This window comes from Arvicanthis niloticus, chromosome 15, assembly GCF_011762505.2.
Source record: "Arvicanthis niloticus isolate mArvNil1 chromosome 15, mArvNil1.pat.X, whole genome shotgun sequence".
NCBI lineage: Eukaryota > Metazoa > Chordata > Mammalia > Rodentia > Muridae > Arvicanthis > Arvicanthis niloticus.
This window is the reverse complement of record NC_047672.1, coordinates 68,734,388-68,761,427: the sequence shown is the minus strand read 5'-3', so window position 1 is coordinate 68,761,427 and position 27,040 is coordinate 68,734,388. Positions and strand designations below refer to the sequence as shown.

At 39.3% G+C, this 27,040-nt stretch overlaps 1 protein-coding gene across 1 annotated transcript in view; it reads left to right on the top strand.

Annotated features, from left to right (window-relative positions):
* Positions 1 to 26,684, top strand: part of Gnai1 (G protein subunit alpha i1) — a 77,569-nt gene extending 50,885 nt beyond the window's left edge. The window contains exons 4-8 of the mRNA XM_034519215.2: positions 6,975 to 7,132; positions 8,918 to 9,046; positions 17,971 to 18,100; positions 19,601 to 19,754; positions 24,605 to 26,684. Coding sequence (XP_034375106.1) covers positions 6,975 to 7,132; positions 8,918 to 9,046; positions 17,971 to 18,100; positions 19,601 to 19,754; positions 24,605 to 24,795 — 762 coding nt within the window. The 3' untranslated portion in view covers positions 24,796 to 26,684. The remainder of the gene's footprint in view (positions 1 to 6,974; positions 7,133 to 8,917; positions 9,047 to 17,970; positions 18,101 to 19,600; positions 19,755 to 24,604) is intronic.
* The last annotated feature ends 356 nt before the right edge of the window (positions 26,685 to 27,040 follow it).

Sequence of the window (27,040 nt, the reverse complement as noted above, 5' to 3'; positions counted from 1 at the left end):
CTTCTTCAGTGTTCTCCACGTTATTTTTTGGAACAGGGTTTCACACTGAATCTGGAGCTCAGTAATTCAGCCTAAATGACTAGCCAAGTGGTTCCAGGAGTCCTTTCTCAGTTTTCCCCATCTGGGGAGTGCACATAGAAAGGCACATTGCCATGCTTGGCTCCTTATGTGGGTGAGAGCGACCTGAACCAGATCATCATGCATGTGTACACATACAGAACAACTGACACATCTTCTCAAACTTTAGCTCTTATTATTTTCTATAATACTATGGATTTTTCTAATCTATCCACCTATTTGTTTGCTATTAAACAGGATCTGAATATGTCATAATTTGTCTCCTACCGTATTGCCCCTTATTAAGTAACCAGTCCATTTCCAATGACTTGAAAATACTACCTTTAATGTTCAATTGGGTGTGCTTGGAGACACTTCCCCTGCCCTCCACTGATGTACTTTTGTTTTTCCCAGACCAGTCCCCAGACATGTGATTCAGGGTCTCTAATCCTGTTGAATTATATGGAATAGAAAAGAAAAAAAAAAAAAAGAACATCTACTTCATGGGATTTTTAAAAAATGAAATCAATAGTTACTGTTTATAACATCCCTTGGCCATAATAGATGCTCAATAAATTTTGTTGATTTTATTATCAGTAATTATACTGTTATTGTTGACAGAATCACGGTGTATTAGTTTATATTGCTTCACAGATGAATTGGTACCTAGTAGGTTTAGATTAACCTGTCTTGTTCTTTTTTTTTGTTTTGTTTTACCAAATATCAAGACTAGTAAGCATTTCTGTTCCAAATAGACTTCAGAATTACTAAACAAACACTAAAAAGCCTGTTTGTTTTTGTTGCGATTATGTCCCTTTTAATTAAAAATAATTAAAATATAATTATATCATTTCTGCCTTCCCTATTCCCCTTCCTCTCCCAGGATTAACCATTGCTATTACATATTCACACCAATGAATAAGTGTATAAATGCAGCCAGTGAGTCCTTCAGTGTCGCCTGCATGTGTATGTTCTGGAGCTGGCCAACTAGTTCGTGAGGATGTATGGCCATAGCCTACATTGTCTATTTTAATTGAGAAAAAAATCAAAATTTATTTCTAAGGTTGACCTGGTACAATCAAATTTATGGCTATTGTCTCTTTAAAGCTTTCACAGAGTGAAGTTGGTCCATCTGTGACTACTAAGTATTGGTAATTCAGATTTTCGTGTGGTAGGAAACATTATGTAGGACTGTTAGCACACAGTAAGCCCTGGTGTCACTTTATGACAGTGGGCTGGCCTGCAATAACATGCCCAGAACGAGGACAGCCAGAAAGCATGGTTTTATGGGATTATAGCAATGACAGGGAATATATTTACAAAAATAGATTGAAAATTATGGTTTCTATGTCATTGAGCTTTATTTTTCTAGTGGCATTGTGTCTGAAACCAATTGGCAGCACATCCAAACTCAAGACTGGTCTTTCACTCTTTGGAAGCTACTTGAGATATCTTATACTATGAGGAACCCCAGAACCCCAGGTCCACTCATGCACCTCCCTGACCAGCCTCTCATTGGCCCTGGGAGATGGTCATGTTTCTCTTTGAACACCTTGTGGCTGTTTTCATCTGCTTGTTAGTTGTTTTATCTCTATTTGCCTGATTTGCAAGATTTCGGTTGCAGAAGATTTAGCAATTCACTTTGGCAGCAATCTGAGTATGTATTTTCTTCTTACTTGAGGCAGCCAGAGTTAAGGGAATGTTCTCATCTGTGATTAGTGAGTCTTAGCTCAATAGACAGAATTCTTTCCTTTGTACAGCTTTCCATACCAGTACTGTCTATGCTTTTGGTATGTGTTTGTGGCCTGTGTTTGCTTAACCCCTGAGGTCTTTTTGTTTTAATTTCTGTTTGCTAGTTTGTAAGTGCACATGCATTAGGCTTTTGTCCCAATAGTTTTCTTATATTTTATCACCCGTCACCTTATTCTTGGGTATTTTTCATTATTAAGATTTCTTATGCTATTGTTTTTATTTTTTTATTTATTGTTTAAATTTTGAACATCTTTAGTCAACAAGTGATTTAACAAGTATTTATGCTACTTTAAAGTTCTGCAAGGCAGTGGATTTCAGCTCTTGAATCTTTGTTCTTTATCACCTCTGACATATTCTGCCGATGAACTTAATAAGATGTGTTTGTACTTCTCTGTTTATAACTCATTATCCACAAGTATTTGTGGAATAACCACATCCTTCCATCCTGATTTATCTTACCACTCGATCATTAGGTTTATGTTGATATTTTTATTTTCTTGGCTGGTATTAAATCCAGACTGTTCTACATAGTGTAGGTTTTTAATAGCTGGTAAGTTTTTGTTCCTTCCAAATCCCATTTCTTCAAAATGTCCCCAGGCATTCTCACCTGCTGTGCCCACTAGAAGAGCATCTGAGGCATTTACAGTAGTATTCCACATTGTGTTAGAGGAGAGAGGTGAGGAGCTGAACTTTCCTCGGTTCCATCCTGAGGAACGGCTATGCAAATCGCTCAGTGATGCTGAGTAACCTGCACCTCCATCTTTGACTCCATTCACCATTGATTATCATGTATTTCTGTGTCTCTCTGGATTTTTGATTGCCCATGCAAAAAACTTAAATGTCACTATTTTTATTAATTTTAGTACATATATTATTATAAACATATATAAAGTCACAGGTTTGGCAATGCATTTGCCAATAATTTCTTAATACCATGACGCTTATGATTCCTGATAAAGTTACTGAAATTTAGTAAAAGTTCTTACAACCTCAAATTGAGTTAAAATTAACTTAGGCTTTTTTAATTATTTTAGGCATTACCCTCCCTCTTTTAAATAATATTATGGGGAAAGAAACATGACTGTTTTCTTGCCTCAAATCATTTTTACTTTTGATTATAGAGAAAATGTGTTGCAGGTCCATGCTTGCTTGCTTATCTATCTATCTATCTATCTATCTATCTATTTATTCTTATTCGCTTTACATCCCCCTCACTGCCTCCCTCCTAGTCACCCCCTTTCAAAATCCTTCCCCCATTTTCCCTCCCCTTCTCCTCTCAGCAGGTGGGGGCCCCCTGGGTTTCTCCCCACCCCCACACCCTGGCACTTCAAGTCTCTGTAAAGCTAGGAGCTTCCTCTCTCACTGAGGACAGACAAGGCAGCCCAGATAGAAGAACACATCCCCCATACAGGAAACTGTTTTGGGATAGCCCCATTCCAGTTGTTCTGGACCCACATGAAGACCAAGCTGCACATCTGTTACGGATGCTGGGAGGCCTAGGTCCAGCCTGTGTATGCACTTTGATTGGTGGTTCAGTCTCTGAGTGGCAAATATCTCATATATCAGTCCTGACAACCGAAAATTATTTTTACTGCTTCAGTTCAGAGGTGTCACTATTTTCAATCTAGTTTATCATCTTGTTTACCTTGTGTTTTAGAAGAGCCTTTTGATGCTTTCTATGCAGAGATTACTTTCATCTGGAAGTTTGTCTTCTGTGTCCTGATTAATCATCTAGCTATTGCTTTAAAAGCCTCCCCTGGGGTTCTCACACTTTAGATTGCTTTGACTATTAAAAAGTGTTTGTGCTTTTGAATTGAATCCTGATGCGTTGGTCCCTGAAAATGTACCGTTTCTGCTCCTCCATATTCAACAGAAAGTGTACTCTTTCTTGCCTTTGTGACCCTTAACATTTCAAAAGTTCACCATCCTGCTCCTTCAAAGTCTTCCCATCCTGGATAGAAGACTCTGAGTCATGTATGTATGTATGTATGTATGTATGTATGTATGTATAATCTGTGCACCACATGGTGCTTACAGAGAGGTCTTGGTAGTAGGTAGACTGGATATTGAAGTAAGTCTAACTTTGAGCCAAGCCCTCCAGCCCTTCCTTGCTTTTAATACCATGGCTCGGGTCCTGTAAACTGCTTCACTAACCACAGTCCAGTCCTGTCTTGCATGGTCTCTGTCCCTTTTATCTTTACTGCTTGTGTTCCTGTTGATGTCTTTAGACACTTTGGAGGAGTTTTGTGTTTTAAACATTTTGTAAAGTCCTATAGCTTTAAGTTTTAGACAGCAAGGACTTACTGATTGTTGATTTAATGATTTATATGGTGACTGGATGACTGGCCATCATACTTGAGACAAGTTGCCTTGGGTTGTTTGAAACACAAGGTGAGGTAGAAAGCTTTCTATGATGCTTTCTGCTCAAACCCACTACTTTAGTGCTCATCTGTAGATGATGGCTAAATGTCCAGCAGTAACTGGGAGGTAAATATTCCCATTTGTGTTTCACTGTAATTTACAGTGACTTTACATTCACTCTGTAGCCCAGGCTGGCCTAGAACTTCAGATGAGCCTATGTCAGCATCCCAAGTACCAGGGTTATAGCTGTACACCGTCACACCATGTTAAGTTTCCAGTTAATTTCAGTTAACTTAGATTTTGTGAGAAAGAGACTTTTTTAAGAGTTAATTTTACTGTAGAGTTTTGAGATTTACAATTTGATGTTATATGGGATCCGCAGGACAGCAATATAGTTACTACAAAAATGCAAAGTTACATTTCTATCTTCTCATACATTACATTCTTTGAGTTATGAGAGTGGCTAACATAACTTAATTAACATAATTTAAATAAAATTCAGCTGTATGATTAGATTTGATGTTGGACATTCGCTCCTTGTAATCATTTCGGCCTGTCCTTTGCTTCCTTTCCTTTGAACTGAACTTCTGCTTCTCTGTCCACTTCCTTTGCCCCAGGTGGGCATTGTTTAGGTTTCTATCTCTGCAGGTTTGACCAACATTTCATTGTAATCAGAACACTGTGCTAAAGTCATATAAGGCAGACACTGAAAGAAAGGGATCACATGGTCTCACTTACGTGTGCAATCTAAAAGTGGAAGAGACATTTGAATGCCTTGGGAAGTTCAGTTTATAAATACAGCGTCCAAAGTTCCTTCTGCGTTTTCTTTCGGGTGCCTTCCTGGAAAGTAGGATAGGAAAGGGTCTGTTCAGGTGACCCAGACTGAAGGGTCTTCATCTCTTCTGCCAAAAACTTTGCTAAAATTGACTAAAGATTACATGATGAAGTACAGTCTTTAAAAACTACTTCAGAATTTTTCTAAACAAAATTATGTTTTCTGTTGTTTAATAAATAAAAATGATGTGTGTGTGTGTGTGTGTGTGTGTGTGTGTGTGTGTGTGTAGGGTATTATCTAGTGACCTTATTGCTTAATGGAACTAGGCTAAGAGTGGCCACAGACGTGATAGGCTGGTTTGCTAAGGATACACACATGTTGCTGGCTCGTATGTATCTCTCTTGTGGTTTACTAAAGAGGGAAACATATGCTTGAATAATGTGTCTCCATGCTGAGAGACTTAATTAGTTTCCATGATGAGTTCCAGCTGAAAAGAAAATGTTTCATGAATTAGCAGCAGGATGGATTTATACTGTCAGCTGGTCTACTCTGCAGCCATGCCCTGGGACACTTCTCTGCTGCGTACTCTGTCACACTTGCATCACTCTGTAAGACAGTGCACTCTTAACCCCAGGAGTGGCTGGCAATTCATCCACAAGCGCTCAATAAACTCCTAAATCCGAAGATGATCAAGTTTATTTATAACATGCCTTCCAAGTATGATGGTGCCCTCCTTTAATCTCAGCACTTGGCACTGAGGCAGGTTGGATCACAAGTTCAATCAAGGCTAGCCTGGGCTGTGTAGTAAAAACCGATTTTAAAAACTCAAAAGGTATATTTACATGTAATGTCCAGAAATCCTACCTGTGTACTTTAATTTCTAGATTATTGTTAAAAATAACCTGATCACAGTGTAATATAGAGTATATTCAGTACTGTACATAAAGATAAGAATAATAAAATGATAAACACTTCTATACCTCTCCATTGCACTCAAACTATTCAGATACCTTCAACCTGAAGATTGGGGAACCAGCTGTAGTTTGGAAGGATGCCCCTTGGGAATAATAATGGCTTATTCCCCCACCATAGATCTCAAGCTTAAAATAACCTGAGCAAAGTAGTAACTTATGACACCTAGGTTTTGTTTTCTTTTGTTTTGCTTTACATTGTTTCTACCTCGAGTCTCCACTATGCTACCAGGATGGTGATTACTACCCACATTCAGATCTGAGCACTTAAGCATTGGTCTGGTCTTAGTCAGGATTATGATAAACTACACCTAGCTGTTGAAGACTCAGTATGAATAAAGTGCACATGAAGTGGAAGCTCCTTCCACCTGACCTCCTGTTTCCTGTTTATAAAAGCATGGTTGTGTCAGACAACATGGATCCAGTTAGTGGCTCATGTTCTCCTTCTCTTTGGCAGCACTGTGGTTGATTACTTGTGGTTCACTGTTAGCCCTTTATCACTGAAGTAGAGCTGGACTAACTTTTGTTTCGAAATTTGTATGTGTTGTCCCTTACAGGCATTGTGAGTATATCTACAACAAACTGCAGATTTCCTCCCCTATGTCTCCGTTAGCAAACCTCACCTATTATTCATACATACATACATAGACACACATGTTATAATATATATTGAGTATATATGTATATACTCATATATACATATACATACACAACACACATTGCATAGACCTAATTTCCTTTTTTAATATTTATTTATTTTATGTATGTGAGTACATTATAGCTGTCTTCAGACACACTGGAAGGAAGAAAGAACCATTACAAATGGTTGTGAGCCACCATGTGGTTGCTGGGAATTGAACTCAGGACCTTGGGAAGACCAGTCAGTGTTCTTAACCACTGAGCCACCTCTCCATCCCTAGATCTAATTTTCAAGTGGTGCTTTAGATAAAGACAAGCATGGCACTTCTATAGAAACCATGAAGGAAATTCCCGATTGTGGTGCTTTTTTCCTAGCTTGCTCTTCATCTCGACATTCTCTTGTCTTGTTAAATGTGCAGGATGATGCTCGACAACTCTTCGTGCTTGCTGGGGCTGCAGAAGAAGGCTTTATGACTGCAGAGCTCGCCGGTGTCATCAAGAGACTGTGGAAAGACAGTGGTGTGCAAGCCTGCTTCAATAGATCCCGGGAGTACCAGCTGAACGATTCTGCAGCATAGTAAGTAGCCACAGGTTCAGAACTCAGCTATTATGGAGATCACACTCTAGTCAAATCTGTCTCCAGGCCACTTGTGCTGGAAAATTGTATAAGGCACATTCTTATACAACTCAGGTCTTCTGAGTGACAGTATTTGAGTGCTTTCTCTGTCTTAGTCACACATTTGTGGTAGGTAGCAAGGCTGTTATTACCTATGTTTTCAGAAACCCTCATGCATATGCCATCTCTAATTGGAAGTGCATAGAATAGGGCTATCTCTAGTATACCACCAAGAGTGTCACTGAAACTTCCAAAATTCCCTCTGCATTCTTCAGAGTGCTTATGTAGTTCTGATACACTTGCTATATCTTCTTCTGCTGAGTTTTCTGTGCCTTATAGGATGGTATTAATGTCTTCCTTAGGCTTGAGCCCTCGGCCGTCACTTCTTCTCATTGCCTTGGCTATCCATGAGTCTCAACATTCACTGTAAAGAGAAGCTTCTCTGATCAGGATGAGAGGAGCTACTGTCTCTGAGTATAAACATAGATATTTAGAAAGGACCTTGATTGTAAGAGTGATCTGTTGAGTACTGTGTGGAGACATTACTTCTCAATAAAAAGCTGATGACCTGTTAGCAAAAGGCAGGAAGTAGAGGGTGAGAGTTCTGGTTGAGAGATTGGAACTCTGGGAGATAGTCAGGGGGATGATTTGCCTCCCAGACTCTGAGAAGGAAGTTGGAAATACGAAACTGATGAGAAGTTACCAGCCATGTGGCAGACATACAGTAGAATAAATGGATTATTTAAGTTATGAACTAGTCGCGGAAGAAGCATAGATTATGGCTTAGGCATTTCTTAATAAACAATAAGCCTCTGAGTTGTTATTTAGGAAATGGGTCGCAGGTAGAAAATCCCACAGTTACACTTGATGTAATATCAACTTAGTAACGATAATTGGACCTACAGCTTCCCAAGGCAAAGGTTTTTAACTGGATTTCTAAGGTCTCAAATCAAATCAGATAGCAGTTGGTTACCTCTATAATAGTGGCGCCACTACTGAGAGGTGGGAGCATCTTGCCAAGCAGCTTTAATTTTTGATTCATAGGGTTTACAACACCAGTGATGCCTTTTTTTTTCTCCCAGCAGCCTGCGGAGCACTTGAATGCGTCAGGGAAGAGACTTATCATGTAGCTTGCTTTTTCTGTGTCTGAAGGTGAAGTGTGTGGTACCTTTAACAGTAGGGTCTTGTCCTCTCATTGGGATGGACAAGTAAAGCCATTGACAAAAGCCTGCATTGTATTGGGGGACTCTGGTCCTCCAAGATCAGTGTTGGTAGAGCTATGGAAGTAAAGAACAGGAAGGTGTGGGTTTCCCTGTGGGAAACACAAGGTTAGCAGCAAACAACATTCATCTAGCCTCTGGTGAGGTTTCTTGCTGCCACATTTACAATTAAGACCTGTAAGGTCTTCAGCAGAGGGGAAAGTGCAGACCCAAGCACAGTGGTAAACTCAGAGTGTAAGGAAATTTTAAGGAGGAAGCTCACAGTATTTCTCAGTTTAGACATTTTAAATTCCTCTCCTTTGAATCACTGTGTCTAAAAAAACGAAGCTTAAGGCATTAAAAGAGTCACTAAAGATTTTTCAGTAATTATGCAACACGAAAGCTTAAATCGGTTGTTTTATATGCTTATAAAGACCCTTGAAGACTTTAGAACATTGCATAATTAAAATATGTTGTGGTTTTTGTTTTAAGTAACCTTTCTTGGTTCTTGTTCTGCGTAACACTAAGTTTTATTGGTTGTGTGCAGCTATCTGAATGACTTGGACAGAATAGCACAACCAAATTACATTCCAACCCAGCAGGATGTCCTCAGAACAAGAGTGAAAACGACAGGAATTGTGGAAACCCACTTCACTTTCAAAGATCTTCATTTTAAGTGAGTAACTTCTGAATGCATGGTTCATAAGTTTGGTTAGAAAATGCATTGCCTTTAAACAAAATGCAAAATCATCAAACTTTATAACATTTTTACTTCTGGGGAAATCTTTTTAGAAGTATAGATAAAATAATTTTATGGAAATTAGCAAGAACAACATTTTCAGAGGGATACGTTAATTTTTATTTATTTAAGACAAAATAACCAAGCAGAGCAGTGCTTTCATTACGCCTTTAACTCTAGCACTCAGGAGACAGAGAGAGGTAGATCTCTGAGTTAGAGCCCAGCTTGGTCTACACTGTGAGTTCCAGGTCAGCCAAGACTGCACAGAGAAACCCTATAGCCAAAACCCAACCAATCTACCAGCCAACCAAAAAATAGACAAATGCCCTTTGCCTGTTATTTTTACTGAACGTTACTGAACATCTCTAATATAGGTATGTGTCTGATTAAGATATTGCTGTCTGTCTTTAGATAAAATGGGGAGATTTTCTTTTAGAATATATGTTTACTTATAGAAATGTGTTTAAAGAAAGGTACTTTTGAATTTTTCATGAAAAATTTCATCGATCAAAGTGATACTGACAGTCTGGTGCTGGGCAGTGTTTGCTTCAGGTGTGTCAGCTGTAAACATACTGTGTGTGCAAAGCTGTGCAGAATTGGGCATTAGGAATAGAAGGGGTTGGGTGATGTTCCTTCCAGGTCCTCACTTTGAAAGAGCCACGGACAGGGGAAGGCAAGAAATCATCATATAGACATTCATAGAACTGTGTTTCTTTTCTAATAAATAATACTTTTCAAAAAAAAAAATGAATGAAAAAGAAAATGATTGGCTCACAGCCAAGCCTGAGTTTTAATTTGCCAAGTCATCAGCCCTAAAGCCTCCTTGACAGTTCCTTTCATCCAGGCTTCTCCTATAAATCACCTGCCGCAGGATTGTTTGTTTGTTTGGTATCCCCTGTTCTTTTGTTCTGGTTGTTGCACTGGCAGAGTCCCGCAGTCAGCACTGCTGCACATGATCAGGCCGCTCTTCATTCTGCCCACCTTGCTCTCACTTCAGTAATGATGGTGGAATCCAGAAACGGGAGGCTGTGTATCACATGGAAAGATGTATCCCCAAGGAAAATAACTTGACTGCAGAATGTTTTTCTGAAACAAAAATGCATGTGTTTTCATAGAAATCCAAGACCACGGTGTGGTTTCCTGATGTTTAAAAATTATATACTTATTTAAAATCATCACTGTTACTCTCCTCTCCTTCATGTTGTGTTTTTATATTTTGAAGCTCTATACAGGAACTGCAGGATTATTTTTCAAAAACCACATGTCTTATGATTCAATTTCACTTAAAATGACACATTCTCGGAGTGTTAGCTTTGTGTCCAGAAGAAAGGCTCCTGCTTTTTAAGGCCTTTAGACAGCTTGCCAGGCCACTATAACACAAACCTGGCAGTAGTTTACTCAGATTCTATTAAATACCATGTTCCCTAGACCGTGTAAATATCAGCTAATTAATAACCCCAAAGGAGACTACATGGGTTTGTTTCATTTTTCTTGGTTTGGAAGGTGGGAGTTTCCTTTTTTTTGTTTTCTTAAACCAGTGTGTGTGAGCTTGGTCGGGAAGCACTGCCTGCACTGGTTTAGAGAGCACTGCGGCTGTATTGGTGTGTACGTTCGTGTCAGGTGCACTCTGCTCCTGCAGGACATTACAGATCCAGTGACTCTAGGTGTGCAGACCCCACTTGCAGTATAAAAGTTAGATTAGAAAAGAAATCTATGATATGCTTCTTCCCTTATGAGAGTTGTCCTGGTATCCATACACTATGTTTTATTAAGATTTTGGGTATTTTTTAATGTTCTTTAAAAGACCACATCATTATTTAATCTATTCATGACATGTGTCCCTTTCCAGGTTACCTTTAGTGCTTTATGTGTGGTTTGTAGAAATGTAAACTCCATGTGGCTGAAAATATATTCCCTTATCTTTTCTTCTTCATCCTCACCACAGTATCCAAAACACTGAAGAAAAGAAAGACAAAAAACAAAAAAAAACAAAAAACAAAACAAAACCTCCCAGTAACTGCTAAGTCACCTTTAGAGTCACTTGTCTCCATCAGCATGAAGTGAACTAGCTCGTTCTGTCACCAAAATTATTTTATATTTGTGTGCTTTATTTGTAAAATGCTTGGTTCAAAATAGTTACTGAAAAGAAAGCTTTACTATGAATCATGGGTTAGACTGTGCGGCAGCTAGCTGTGATCCTCTGGAGTGATAAGGGAAACAGAATTTCTAAAAGCAGTTTAACTAAAGAGACTCACAGAGTTTTGTTCACTCCCTAGTGAAGGCTCAGTCTCCAAGCTAAGAGCACAGTTAAACACCTAGAGCTTCATCTCAGCCTGCTTCCTTGTGTGTGCCTGTGTGAGTATGTGTGTTTTAAGTGCAGCACAACGTCTAATGTTATTGTCACTGACTTATCAGGGATTCCCATACTTCAGTTCAATTCTAATTCCCCTGTAATCTATTTCCCCTCAAAAAAGCAGCTGTTACCCTGTAAATTTAACTTCTATTTGTCAGTTGTAATTGTCATCTCAGCTGCTTACTGCAGGAAAACCTTTCTAGTTCTTTTTGAACTCTGCCTGGTTCAACTCAACTGTTCTGACTCAAACTCTTCAAGATGACTGATTCAATCTGACTTCTCTTAGCTTCTCACTGAACTGCTCTGATTAGCCTCACACTAACTCTGGCAATATGTATGTTCTTGTCTTCTGGCTCCTTCTCATTCTTTGGCTTCAACTGTCTCTGTTGACTTGCACTGAACTGCATGACCTCATGAATGAACTCAACTCCATTCAACTGACTCAACTTCCAACTGAATCTCCCTGTACTGCTGTTAAATAGCTGGATGAAACCTATCTCCTACGCATTCTGTCAAATTTTCCTCTGATTCATCACTTTGCCCCACATTTAAACATCATTGTTTGGGATGAAAGTGTGTACGAAAGCCCTGTCTGTGTTTCAGCCAGACCATACTGTAATTCAGGGCATATCTGCATTACAGCCAGATCACAGAGACCTAGAAGGTCTTTGGATGTGATCCCTTGCCATCGAAGCCATGTTGCTGGATAAAAATGCCTCTCTGTTTCCCTGATGTTCTAAATAAAGATATAGACTGCTTATCTGCAGTACTAACTTTATATAGTAGCTGTGGTTCTGAGTTCACTCCTAGGATTCTCTCTTGTATTCTTTCCTTTTGTACCTTAAGGTGGCTATATTTTTTTCTTTTTCTGGAGTGGCTTTGCCATGTAGGCTGTTTGTTATACTTGAAGATTATCAAGTAATTGTATGCAATGTCTGGTCTAGAAATATTCATTGGTTGCTCCATTTGTCTTAAAACTATGCAATGATATTTAATTATAAAGATATTTATTATATGAAGATTTCAATTCTATTTGCCTAGTTGTATGACATGTTAGAGCCTGATTTTTTTAAACCTGTTTAACTGAGTTTGTTTGTTTTGCTTTTTTTTTTTTTTTTTTTTGGTAGGGTCTCATGCAGCCCTGGGAGCCAGAACTCACTGTGTAGACCAGGGTAGCCTCAAATCTATAGATGTACCTGCCTGAACCTTTTCAAGTCCTGGGTTTAAAGGTATATGTTACCACACCCAGGGGTTTAGCTAGTTTTAGTGGCTATGCACCAAAGAAAACCTAAATTGTTGTGTTGGTAAGGAAGTGGCTGATGGTTAGCCAGGGTAGTCTAATGAAGAATTGGAGTGCATCTCTATTAGAACAGACAAAATCTGGACGTAGATTTCCCCATTAAGTAGCTGTGTAAACTCAATTAAGTTGTTCATTTGAATGTTGCCCTTGATCAGAAATTTAGTCATAAAATGAATCCATTTTCCCTCTTTTTAAAAGTTGTGTGAAGATAGAACTCCGTTGGTGTGACAGTGACAAGGGCAAGAATCGGTTATTAATGGGTCTTAAGACAGTCTGGTCGTATGAAATCATGTTAGATTTGGTTCAGTGTGCTCTCCCACAGTTACTATCAGAATACAACTAGCATTTTTTTAAAGTTGTCATTTCGACATCAAATATCCATTGAAGTCAGTTATCACCATATTCTTCCCAGGAAGTGTTTCTTACCACTTGACTAATACCCCTGAGTGAGATGCAATCACACAGGGTGCGCCTAGTTTCAGTTTTAATTTGATGACTTAGAGATATTTATTCTAAAACCTTAGGTAAAGGTTCTTCTGATTTTTGAGTTTGCTAAATCACAGTGATTGCTTATATGTGTTTCTAGCTTAGCTTTTTCTGTGTTAAATGGGCCCCAAATGGATGAGGGCAGACGTGTACGTATAATTCTACTGCAAAGCTGCTACTGTGCTGATCACTTACTTTTAATTGCTAAATAAAATATATTTCACATTTTTAATAAATGAATTAACAAATAGAAAATGAGCTATGAGAGAATTTATTACAATTTAAGGATCTATCTGTATGAATAGGCCTTTATGTTCAGGGTCTTTGTCACACAAGAGTGAGCAGCTCTAGTTAGCAATTTCCAGTCACAGATTTAATTTATCCTTTCTGTTATAAAATTAGCATAGTTTAAGAAAAGCTTCCATTTCCTTTTTGTAATATAAATGTTTAATAGATTTTGGGACACAGTGTTCCTCTAATGAGCTTGGTCTTTATATACAGTTAGCTAATTTTGCACTAGTTGGTCAGAGTCACATTGGTACTAGAAAACTTCAAAGGCTAAGTTACTATATTTCAGGAAAGCCAACATTCCCTTCAACTTCCAAAAATACCTAAGAAATTTATATTGATTCTCTAGTTGATACAATTTACAAAATTTTCATATGAAGGAGAATGGATTATGTGACGAATTTTTGTTGTTTAAATAAAGACTCAGAATTTGAGAACCTATATTAAAGAATTACAGGATTTCTGAGTAAATAATTATAACATTTCTGAATGCTCTGTGATTTATATGCCTTATGGAACATGAAAACAGTAGTAAAATCTAGTTATTTTGGTCAGCATCTGCATTTAGCTCTTTAAATACTTACTAACTTTAAACACACGCTGGTCTCAACTGTTGCTGCTCCTTAGCTTGTAGGTTCTTTCTCAAGCGTTAGTCCCAGACCAGTGACTTCAGCAGCTCTTAGTTGTTTTGGATTTAGACAACTTGAGAATCACTAGCCTTCATGTTCCAGTTTATGACCAATCTATGAAGGACCATCATTCATTTATAATCCCTACGTTAAATATGGAGGAAGTCTCTTCTATACTCAAAGTGCCTAACTGTAACATTAGAATGAAATCTCTTTGTTTTCAACATTCTCCTAATCTAGAAGGCAGTTCTAAATCTTAAACATAATAAGGTTAGTCTCGTCTCTTCCTTCCTTCCTTCCTTCCTTCCTTCCTTTTTTTTTTTTTTTTTACTTACTCACATTACATCCCACTAGCTGCTCCCCTCCTGGTCGCCCCCTCCCACAATCTTTTCCCCATTCCCCCATTCCCCCTCCCCTTTTCCTTTGAGTGAGTGGTGCCCCCCCCAGTATCCTTCCCCAATTTGGTATTTCAAGTCTCTGCAGGGCTAGGGGCTTCCTCTCCCATTGAGGCTAGATAAGGTAGCCCAGCTAGAAGACTATATACCATGTATAGGCAACAGCTTTTGGGATACCCCCATTCCAGTTGTTCAGGACCCACATGAAGACCAAGCTGGACATCTCTTACATATGTGTGGGGAGGCCTAGGTCCAGCCCATGTATATTCTTTGGTTGGTGGTTCAGTCTCTGAGAACCCTAAGGACTAGTTTAGTTGAATCTGTTGTCTTCCTGTGGAGTTTTCATCTGCTTCAGGGCCTGCAATCCTTCCTTCTATTCTTCCATAAGCGTCCCCAAGCTCCATCCACTGTTTGGCTGTGGTGTCTGTACCTGTCTGAGTCAGCTGCTAGATGGAGCCTCTTAGAGGACAACATGCTTCTGTTTTCAAGCACAACGAAGTATCACTGTTAGTGTTAGGGATTGTGGCTTGCCCATGGGATGGGTCTAAAGTTGGGTCCATTCCCTAAGTCTCTGCTCCATCCCCTGTCCCTGTGTTTTTTATAGACAGGATAAATTTTGGGTTGAACGTTTTGTGGGTGACTTGGTGTCTCTATCACTCCACTGGCGTGCCTGTCTTGCTACAGGAGGTGGCCCCCTCAGGTTCCATAACCCCAATGTTGTGAGTCATAGCTAAGGTTATCCCCATTGGTTCTTGGGCATCTTCCTTATCCCAGGTATTATTTCTTGAAAGTAGTGAAAAATATTTAGTAAGCATAGTTTCCTCATTTAGTAAGAGATATTTAGGAGGTTCTTTATGTATCACATGTTGGGAACATAAACAAGAGATACAAGAGTCACTGAATTAAATTCTTCAAGCAGGAAGACAGATTAAAAAAAGCAGATATTTAATTTTTAGGAGATGGTAATTGGTATGTCAAAAGATAGAACTTATGGGTAAAATATATTCATTGCCCAAGAATGTTTTTATCTTCCTAGGGCTGTGGTAACAAATTAGAAGTAACTGGGTTCATGAACAAGTGGAAATCGACCATGTTCCTCTTCTAGAGGGAAGAACTGAAATCAGTATGGTGGAGGGCCATGCTTCCTCTCTGGGCTCTGGGGAAGAAAGTGCCTGACCGGTTTTAGTGTCTGACAGCTGCTGGGAATTTACAGCTCACCTTGACTCACACCCTTGTCAGCTCTGCTGCTGCATGTTCTTTCACATGTATGGCAAGATGGCCTTGGGACTCCCTTTTGGCTTAGAATTCATACCTCGGTTTACTTTTCTGCTGTTGTGTTCCTATAAGCAGAGTTCACCACTAGCAGACTACGATGGTAGATGGTAGACAAGCAGCTCAGCCACTCCCACCAGTGACAGCATCCTCTTCCCTGCAGAGGACATTTCCCATTTGCTCTAGGAACTCATTAAAGTTTATCTCACCAGCTTCCTATTCAAGTTCTGTTCCTCACAGCATGTGCATACCCCTAAGACTGAAGAAACTCCAGGGATTTTGCTTTTGCCTAAATCTGAAATAGAATGCGCCTTGTTGTTTGTACCTCCAGATAATCTAGTTGTTTCTTATTTGGCTATTCGGAGGCGGAGTGCTACAGCACACCTCAAGATGCTACTCACTATTCAGTTACTGAAGCTCCCTCTGTTAGCTCTACCTTTTGTTGCTACTCTGTAGGTTCCAGAAAACATGGACTGCTAGACTGTTTGCCGTCACTCGAGAACATGGCTGCTAAGGCTGGCAGACCTGAGTCTGTAGAGCAGGCTGTTTGGCTTAACTAAAAGCTGAGCTGCAGTCCTAAGGATATTTTCCCTTTTTGTCTGAGAAACCCCAGTTTTGGTGTCACTTTCGGTAGACTGGAGGGAGCCTGTCGACACCATCCAGGACAAGTTTTCATTACTTCACCTCAGCCTGCTCTAAGCAGCAACTACGTCCTTAACACAGAAGCACTAAGAAGTCAATAAATAACTTAGTTGGCAAACCAGCACAGGGAAGATAGAGATTGGGAAGAACTGGGCCGTTGGGGTGATGGATGAGCGGTGCATTCTGGGTGACAGGGATTTCTTAAGGTTATACTAAAATGGTTTATAAATTATATTCCTAGACAATTTAAGGAATGTTGATCTAATTAAATCAGTTTTCCCCTTTTTTCTTGTTTGGTCTCTTACAGTGTGCCATATCTTAACCACTCTGCTTTCTGTTCTCCTTCCAGCCTATCCACTCTGACTTATGCTTGTGGTAGGATCATTTCATTATAGCATACTTTAGTGAACAGCTTCCTGCTCAACCATAATGACAAAAGTAACAGTCTTAGTGGACAAATTCAGATTTGGTTTGTAGGCCACTACTGCTCTGTGGGGAATTAAATAGGAATGGTTTTAATTAGTGCACCATCAAGATAAATGGGGCCTTTAAAAATGTGCCAGTTTACAGAGTGCTTCCATTATATAAGTGGTTATTTCTAGGCTGGATAATGTAGTCTATGCAAATTTAAACTTTTGCTTAACTTTATAAACTCTTGCCAGGAACAAGAAGAAAAGGTCATTGGCATTATGTTGTTTGATTGTGTCAGACACTGGCCTCCGTTTCTCCATAATTGTACCTTATATAAAAATTAAGGAATTTTATTCTAAATTTCAAGCCCCTCCCCAATCTACACAAACCTTTTGGCCCCTTTCTAAATTACTTTGTTTTAGAACCATTTTCTTACCAACATCTTGCTTTCTGCTTTAACATAACTCATTTCTTAGGATAGGGGAGCACCGTTGTCTGGCTCTGATGCCGGAGACTGACAAGTTGAGTGTGTTCCTTTGATCTCTGGCTTCCTCCATTGCTTCCTGGGACTGTCAGTGTTGACAACAGTGCGATCCATTCATCTTTAGTTGCTTTGATGTCCCCAGTGCTTTCATATGTTTGTTAATGGATGTGTGTGCTTTTAAACAATTAAATTTTCATTTATTATTATCATTTGTGTGTGTGTGTGTGCAGGATGTCACACATACACTCGTGCCACAGAGTGGGTGTGGAGAGGATCCAGGCATTGAACTCAGGCCGTTAGGCATTCTCTGGGCCACATCAAGGACTCATATGTGTTGTGTGTTGAGAGTATTTTGGATTTTGCTTTATAGTTATTCTTGCTGTAATCAAATGCTTATTTAAAATGACTTATAAACATTTTCCCCTTTGAGAAAATGAATTGGTAACATTTTTTCCTCCCACTCTGTCCCTTTTCTCCTTTCTTCCCATCCCACAGTCCCCAAGCTATGTGGAACATTTTTTTTTTTTTTTGGTTGACATTACAGAACTCGGAGCTTTTGAACATTTAATGTGGTGTCAAGTCATAAATTTTTCTCTTACAGAATGTTTGACGTGGGAGGTCAGAGGTCAGAGCGGAAGAAGTGGATTCACTGCTTTGAAGGAGTGACCGCCATCATCTTCTGTGTGGCCCTGAGTGACTATGACCTGGTTCTTGCTGAAGATGAGGAAATGGCAAGTAGAAGCAGGTGTAGGGGTGCAGCATGAAATGCCAAGAGCTGCAGACATTGCCAAGACCTTAGCTGAGAAACCTTGAGAAGTCCTTGCTCATGAACGAAGTGTTTGGAAGTTCAGGTTCTTTGCTTCAGCCTCTCCACTGTGGCACAGAGGGACAGATGCTTACAAGGCACAGATCTTCTTTTCCATCCAGATACCTGGGAGTTTCCTGCATCTGCTCCAAGACTCCTATTTCCCCACGAGTTACTCTGACAGTCTGTAATCTTCCTTATATGTTATGCTTCTCTAGTTATAGAAAAACAATTTTCAAATAACATCCAATAAATATACCATTACTCTGGGGAAATGTTTTTTAATTACATTTAAATCTCTGGCAGTTATAAACACATGAAAATTTTGGGCAGGTTTGAGGTTTTTCTAAATCAAGTTCAGACAGTCGTCAATCATGGGAAAATGGAGCGTAACATATACTTTTTTTTTAACTTACGCACTGTAAAGCATGCTAGTGTCCTCTTTGAATACAGAGCCCGAAAGAGTTAAAAACAAGAACCCGAAGTCATCTTCTATAATATCCACAGTGTTGAACTAATTGGACTTCAGCTGCCTCTGTTTAACACATTACTTTTAAAGTTTCCACCTACCTCCTAAGAAAAGCTTCGGTGACCTGTGCAACAGTGATATTTTTTTTTTTTTTGATGTGTTCATATGTGGACATCCCTTAACTATAACATCCTAGAGCTCTTGGGCATTAGTCATGACACAGCAGGCACTGAGTTAGTGATGTTGGAATGACATTGAAACAAGGTTCTGCTATAGCATCTATGTTGTGCTTGTCCAGAAATGACAAAAAATGTGTTATTCTGGAATTATTATTAGCTCTAGGACAGAGATCTGTCCAGATAAAAACCTCAGCCACTGGACCTGGCCACCTATCACCTGAGTAGTCTAATTAGAAGATAGCTGGCCGAGAGGAAGTCGGGAGGAATTCATTCATTACAGCTTTACTGGGAGAACAGGGTATCAGCACCCTACGCTGTTGGTGGATGCTTCGAAGAGAAAAAAAAAAAAAAAGCAGGAAGCATTGAGTGTGCATCATCCCAATGTCTGGATCAAACAGCATCTGGTTGATCATTGTCACAGGCCTGGTTGTACAGGGTCTCCTGCTGGCATCTAGTCAATTGTCACTGCTGCTGCTCGAGGGAAAGGGTAGGGATTGGTTTTCATCAGGAGGTAATTGCTTTCACCCAGGATCAGACTCCCTTCCATCACCGGGAGTAAACCTTCAAGGCTTTTTCTGTTTCAGTTTGAAATAAGACAAAGTGACTGAGACAGAACAGGTTAGAAACAAAATTGGAGCTGAGACACCAACTGGGACATCCTTCAGAGTGTTACAAGCTTTTCAGCTGAAAGGATCTGGCATTTGCTACATTTGTTCTTTTTAAAACAGATCCTCAGAAACTTCACTGTTCATGAAAATGATTTTATTTTCTATTGCAGAACCGGATGCATGAAAGCATGAAGCTGTTTGATAGCATATGTAACAACAAGTGGTTTACAGATACGTCCATCATCCTTTTCCTAAACAAGAAGGACCTCTTTGAAGAAAAAATCAAAAAGAGTCCCCTCACAATATGCTATCCAGAATATGCAGGTATTTCAGTCTTTTAGAGTAACCTAGCAAAGCATGTGCATCTAAGTGAAATTCCCCCAAAGGCAAGATTTCCAGATATTGGTTTGAATATATTGGCATACTAATTCTTTCACTGTGGAGGGTGTAATATTTTTCAAACTGCCTTTGAGCAGAAATAGTTCCTCAAGGTGTTGATGAGTTTTCTGAAAATCCCTTGTTCACTTTGTGGAAAAGCTTTTCAGTAATTTCCAGAGATGTGTCTATGTCTCTATGAATTTAAAAACTGACTTGTTCATATAATAATAGCCAGGTCACAGATTGGATAAGCAAGATAGATAAGATCTGTCTCTGCTCATTGTCTCCTCTCAAACACATGCGTGCTAATGAGCACGTGTTAAGCAGTAGCAGTCAACTGTGCTTCCGACAGGGGTCATGAATATTACTGTAGGAAGACAAGTGAGGAGGAGCCAGTGAGGCCAACACCTTCTCCACAGTGTCAGGGAAACTTTGATAGGAAATCCAGGCCTTGATAATGAGACTCTCAGAGGTGTGTTAGTTTTCCTGCTGTAGACGATGTACCTCTGTGAGAAAAGGCCTAGCTTTTACAAAATTAGATCTGTGATCTTGAATAAAGCAGATACTTTATCTATGTTCCAGTGTCTCATCTAAAAAATAAGGAACTGAGTTAAAACCTTAGTTTTAATTTGGTTTACTTCCTTGGAACACATCTTGAGCTGATATTGAAAGCGAATCTGGTGTTCACTCCTGTGAGCCCCAGACTTGGGGGATGAGTAGAAATATCAGCACTTCAAGGCCATCCTGGTCTACATTGTAAGTCCAAAGACAGATCAGGGTATATGAGAACCTGTCTCCAGAACAAAAAAGTGAATACTAGGACCAGAGCTCTCTCTCCACACACACCCTTTCAGTCCTCATATATAAGCGACATGAATTGATATTCATATATATATCCTGTCTCTTTAAAATATAAGACGTCAACTGGTTTGTATGAACTCTAAATCTAAAATCTAAATATTCTTAACCGTTACTTCAGTATGTTTGAAAAAGCAAGCAATCCTCCAGAACGTCTCAAAGTCTAAATTAAATTTGAGTCAAGGCTGCACTGAACTGGTTGGTGGTGGTTATTGAGTGAGTGGGGTTTCTGAGCTGGTGCTGAACAGCCCTTTGGTGTCGGTTCTTGTATAGCCCTGCTTTGATAGCTGAGATCGAGAGCTTAGTACAGACATAGAGTCCATCTTGAGACCCCAGTGCACCACACATCTGTACCAGACCTGCACCAGGAAAGCTGCCTTTAACTAGGATCTCACTGGAAGCAGAAAGGACTTGTTCCTTGGTAAACACAAGACTATTACATAATCCTTTGATATCCCAAGTGCTAAGATTATAATTTCAAATCGGCACTACTTGCTCTGAGAATTGTTTCGGTTGCTTTTTGCATCACCATGAGCTCTTGGTTCTTATGATTATAACCTTTTATGGATGAACTCTGTAGCCCCCATCTGCTTGGGAGTGTCCTGCCTCTGTCCGATGAGGTGTCTTGCAAAGCACCTCCTTCTTTATCGTGAATTACCATTTCACCAGTGTTGGGAGCCAACTTTAAGCAGAAAGACTTTAGGCTAGAAAGCGGCTATCAACTTTGCAGCCATCTGGAACCATATACCCTGATAGAGACTTGTTTTTCAACAGCCTACAACAGCTGAGCACACTCTGATAAATATCTTGTTTATCCCACATAGCTTGTTTTGCTGTTTAGTGACCCAGCTGCATGGTGCACGTGGTAAAATGTCTTCACCTGTGTTCTCCTGCTTGGGCTTATAAATACCCAGGATTTCCTTGTAATATAGTCAATAGGAGAGTCAATTGGAGGTCAATAGGAGTCGTATAGGAGGAGACTATAGTCTATGGGAGACAGTAAATGAGACTTGACCACACACTCTGTCTTGTCTCCATTCTTCCCGTCTCTTGACCCTCCATCCTCACTCTCTCTCTCTTGACCCGAGCACTTAGCCCCAAAGCGTGGGGCAGTGTGGACAGCAACATAGTAGCCCCAAAGCGTGGGGCATTGCGGTCCTCAACACACCAGGGTCCATCTCCAGTCCATTCATGGTCATACTTGCTGTGTTGAATTGTGTTGTCAGTCCCTGAACATCGCTCTGCAGCCTCTTGCTTCTATTTTTAACTGCTTCTTGAACATGGTTTTTAGCACTGAAGCATAAACAAAGCGAATCTCTCCTTCTCTTTTGACTCTCTCATAAAGTTTCCAGTTTTGAAGTTGCCTTCACCCAATCATGTATTAGTTCAGGAAAGTTCACATTGTAGACAATACCTATTCCCCCAGCATGCATGTGCACACACTGAAACACAAACACACAGACAAACACACACACACTTTCTTCTTGTTCAGACTGAAAATCAGGTAAAAAATATGTTCAGCATTTATTCATGTATTTGGTAGCCCCTGGGGTGAACTAACTTAGCTACCCAGAATGTGTGCTGCATATAAGCTCTAATCCCAGTATAAATTAATTCACCCAAACACCTTTGTAATTAATTTAGAAGTTATATTCTAATTGGTTTGTTAACCCAACAAGACATTGTTCATTGCATACAAATTTTAGAGCACCAAATGATTTGATTTTTTAAAGTTTATTATTACATAAAACAATTAAAGTAGAAACTTTCTCCGTGACTGTGGTTCTATCATTCATGCTGTCCTGGCACACTAAACACAGCTTCTCTCTGAGCCTTGTCATATGGCATTTGCCATGCATTGTATGGTATTTTTATGCATGGTATGATAACAGTGGATGGGGTTGGCAGAATAGAGTCATTACATTCTGTTTCAGGGTGTGTAAACTTGAAAAAGAATTGAGATCCAGCAAAACATGTAACAAAACAAAACATAACAAAACTGAAGTAGTGTTTGTATTGTCTGTAGGAGTGTTTTAAGTGGCACAGAACCCGTCTGTATTTGGTTAGTTAAGGCATGTTCTATAAAGCAGCATTTTGATTAGGTATGGAAAGAGTGGATATACTGCATTGTTTTGGACAGCAGAGAAGCTGTGCTGTAGAACCCAGGGGCACTTTGTATACTGAGTTGTCATGGTAAATACCGAGACCCAGCTGTGGAATGGAGCACACAGAAGAAGAGAGCACAGAGAATCCTGAAAGGCACACAAGTAACTTGGGTTATTAGAAAAAAGGGATTTAATAGATTTTGTTCTGTTATATGCCTTATCATATTTTCTAACAGTATCAAGTGCACAGATATGCAGTTAGCTCTAGGATAAGACCACAGTCAATCAAAATGCAGAGTTGTGGGGTCCAGTTCCAATGCATACATCTACAAAGCAGCTTCAGCATCTAAAGGCTCAGGGACTAACGTGGAAGAGGAGGCAGAATGACTGTAAGAACCAGAAGATTAGAGTTTGCTCTGAGACTGTCTCCTGGTAATGTTGGAAGCTACATACAAAGTCTTACCAACATGGCTGCCTAGGCATGAGCTGAACAAGGACAACTCCAGTAGACATTTCATATTGGATGGGAAAACCCAAGAGGCCTCAACCCTACAGGAAGAACTATAGGCAAATTAGGGATGTGAGAGCAGAGACTTCTCAGGGAAGAGTGCACCAATTGGCTCTCCAATACCATGGTCACCCCTGAGAATACACATGTAAACAACTTTAAACAGACTGGACAGGTTGGATTTATGTACATATAAATATACGTGTAGCAGCAATTAATGAAAAAGACTGTGAATTTGAAAGAGCAAGGAAGGATGAATGATAGATGTTCCCAGGTAGGGAAGGAAATGAAAAATGAAGTGATTCTGTTATAATCTCAAAACAATAAAAAAATTATAAAAAGAAAAAGGAGGAAAAATGAACACACAAAGTGGATATGTACTGCCTGAGTCCAGCAACTGAACTTCTCAGCACCACAGAAGCTCTTCTGCCCCCTTGCAGGCTCAACTAATTTGGCCCATCCCCTTCTCCCACGAAAAAAAAAATATCTTTAGAATGGCTTATTCCTTTTGATTGTTTTAACAAGCAGCAACTGGGTCATATGTGGTATGTACGTGTTTATGTTTGGCTCCTTGGGTCCAGCAGAGGATTCAAAGTTCTTATTTCTGAATGGCAGCTAATGATGACACATGAACTTGCAGGATATTTCCCAGTGTAGAAGGCTGTGCATCTTTGTGACCCTTCTTTGATCATAGCACAGTTCTACCAACCTAGCACCTGAGCACTGGGTCTCTGGATCAGAGTGCACATGCACTTATCCTCAGGTCTGCCAACCCATTTCTAAATTGTTCTTACTCAGAGCCAGTCTCTAGCTCCTCACCTAAAAGCAAGAGGAACCCCCCCCCCCCATTTTTCTTTTTTGGTAACTTTTTAGCCTTTAACCATATTCCAGATATAAACAAAAAAATAATCTTGAAAGGATAATTAATGAGTAAATATAGAGGGGGAGAAGGAAGCATTTAGCTGTCATTATTAATTTATAACATTGAGGCAACCTTAGGGTTAGGTGGCTTGAATTCTCCAGCTTAGGGATGTAGAAGAGAAAGCATGGTAGATAACAAAGGAGTCTGACTCTTCAAGATAAACAGAAATGGAGCATAGACTGCCATGCAACAGAATCTTTACGTTTAAAGATGGCTTGTACAAATTAGTTTATGTATGGTGTTTTTCATTTGGAAAGAAGAAATTTTTCTTTAGAAGGGAGAGGACAGTTATAGGGTCCCTCTATTTTATGTGCAGAAAACTGACCTGCATTTTAAAGTGTCTTTTACATAACCCTAGACAAGTTTAAGTTCTTGTATACTTCTTTCCTTTGTCCCATCCCAGGCTCAAACACATATGAAGAGGCGGCCGCATATATTCAGTGTCAGTTTGAAGACCTCAATAAAAGGAAGGACACAAAGGAAATTTACACCCACTTCACGTGCGCCACAGATACGAAGAATGTGCAGTTCGTGTTTGATGCTGTAACAGACGTCATCATAAAGAATAACCTAAAAGACTGCGGTCTCTTCTAAGTTCTGCAGTGGGTAGTAAAAATGCATTCTCAAACCAGATGAGTACTTAAATATGGATCTCTCTAGACTAGAGTCTCCCAGCAACACAGAATGTAGTGTACAGCAAATGCATCCTGGACCTGACCAGAGTTATGACCAAAGTTATTCTGTATTGTGTCTTTATCTGAACGTAACAGAAGGACCTTTCTTGGAGGTGAAGATGGTCCTGGAATGTGGAAGGGAGGTGTGATGTTGAAGCTGGGCTCTAGTGTACTGATGATTTCTGTGTAAGTGTAAATATGCAAATGTAAGATGTATTTATAACTTTTGATTTCCCACATTATGTTTAGATTGTAAGAGTGGCAACTTATGATTCTAGTGTAATGGCTTTGGAAAAACATAAACATTAAGTACCTTGTATGGAATGATAGACTGGTTCTTTGTTTGGCAGTTTTAATCAGCTTTATTTATGTTTGTGCCCCCCAATTTTTAGGTATCATAATTAATATTAGGAAATGTCACTGCCCTTACCCTGATTCTATGTTTACTTGTATTCATAAAATGTTATTTGTACAAACATTGCACAGACGATTTTAATAACATGATTTGTCCTCTAAACTTGATGTGTTTCATGAGGATGTTCTTACAGAGGTTGGATGCACCTGCCTTTGGATCAATTATTTAAGCATTGAGTGTATTAGAATTTATTTACAGAGTGCATGATGTTCTGATTCTACTTTAGATTTGTTTTAAAAAACTAAAATTCCAGGTTTTTGAGGACGCAGGATCTTAGACTTAAAAGCCCTTCACTTTTAAATCCACTACTTTGTTTCAATTTGGTCTTAGTATCTGGATTGCATTTCTGCATTGCCTTGGAGTGATGCCAAATTAATTTTATACACTTAAATAACCACTGTTTTATTTATAATGAAGTCTAAGTGAGTGATGAAAGCACTTTTGTGGGTAAAAAAATTTTAGTATTATGTGAATTTTGAGACGTTGATTTATGTATTTTTTGAAAAGCCCCTGTATTCAAGCATACATAATGCTTCCTTGTCTGGGAGAAGACCAGAAAAGATGACACTGCTGATATTATACAAGCTTTTGATTCATATGTAACTAGTTTCAAGTTTATCACTTTATGTCAAAAAATTACTTCTTTTGCATTAGGTACTCAAATTTCTTCCACTTGCTTGAATTTATATTCTTTTAAAGCTATAGTATGATTTCTGAAATTAAGTGGACAAATATACTTAGAAATTGAATAATAGTATTTAACAAGATCAGTGAGTGTATGTGGGCTTAAATAGGAGTTACATAACTGCTACATACTGAACTTTGTTAGTGACATTTCTTTAAAAAAATCATTTACAATGTGTATGTGCCCTTGTTTCCGCAAGCTGAATAGCATCCCCCAGCTCCTTCCCCTTTTGAACTCATCCTACAACATTAAGTCTTTCCATGAGCTTTGCTGGTGCATAGTTGCTCATCGAGTTAGGTGTTGCCGGTTCCTTAGTGTCTCCCTGTTGGAGTTTGTGCATATGTAAGTGTATGGAGAACTGTAAACTACATTCACACCTGTTTACTTTGGGCAAATTTTTCTTTTTTGTAATGTAAAGAAATTCGAAGTTATCAAGATTCCCTCAGTGTTAGTTTAGATTATTTTATGTGCCTTTCATGAAAGATCCATTTGCATTCACTTACTAATGGAACACCTGTCAGACCCACATTGTGAAGCTAGGGATGAAATTCAAGTATAGTCTGGATAAATTTGAATGATGAAAAATAGGGTTTAAAAGCCACAAAGAAGCACATATTGGTGACCATCATTGGTGAATCCCTGAACTCTACTCTGTGTAACTGTGCTACTAATACATCCCAATAAATTTAAATTTTTAAAATTTTACAAACCTGTTGACTGAACTCATTTTGTATTAGAATATAGGTATAGTATGGAAAGGTTCCCCTCTTTGTTTTCAGTACTCTCTTCTTAGCTCTATCTGTCTGAGAAGCTTGAGTTTGCTCTAAACTTGGAGAATATGATGCCAAAATTTAAATTGCCTGCCTGTCACCCCCTGAAGAGAATTTAGCCCCCAGCTCACTGTGTCCATAGAGTCTTGGAGAATTGAGCTCCTAGGTCATAAAGATATACATTAGAAGAGGCTTCTTGCTTTCTGTAATCCTTGGCTGAGGCAGTGAGTAGATTCATTGGTGCCCTTTTGCTTCCAGCATGATGCCTTGCCCCAGAGCTAAGAGTGGGGTCAGT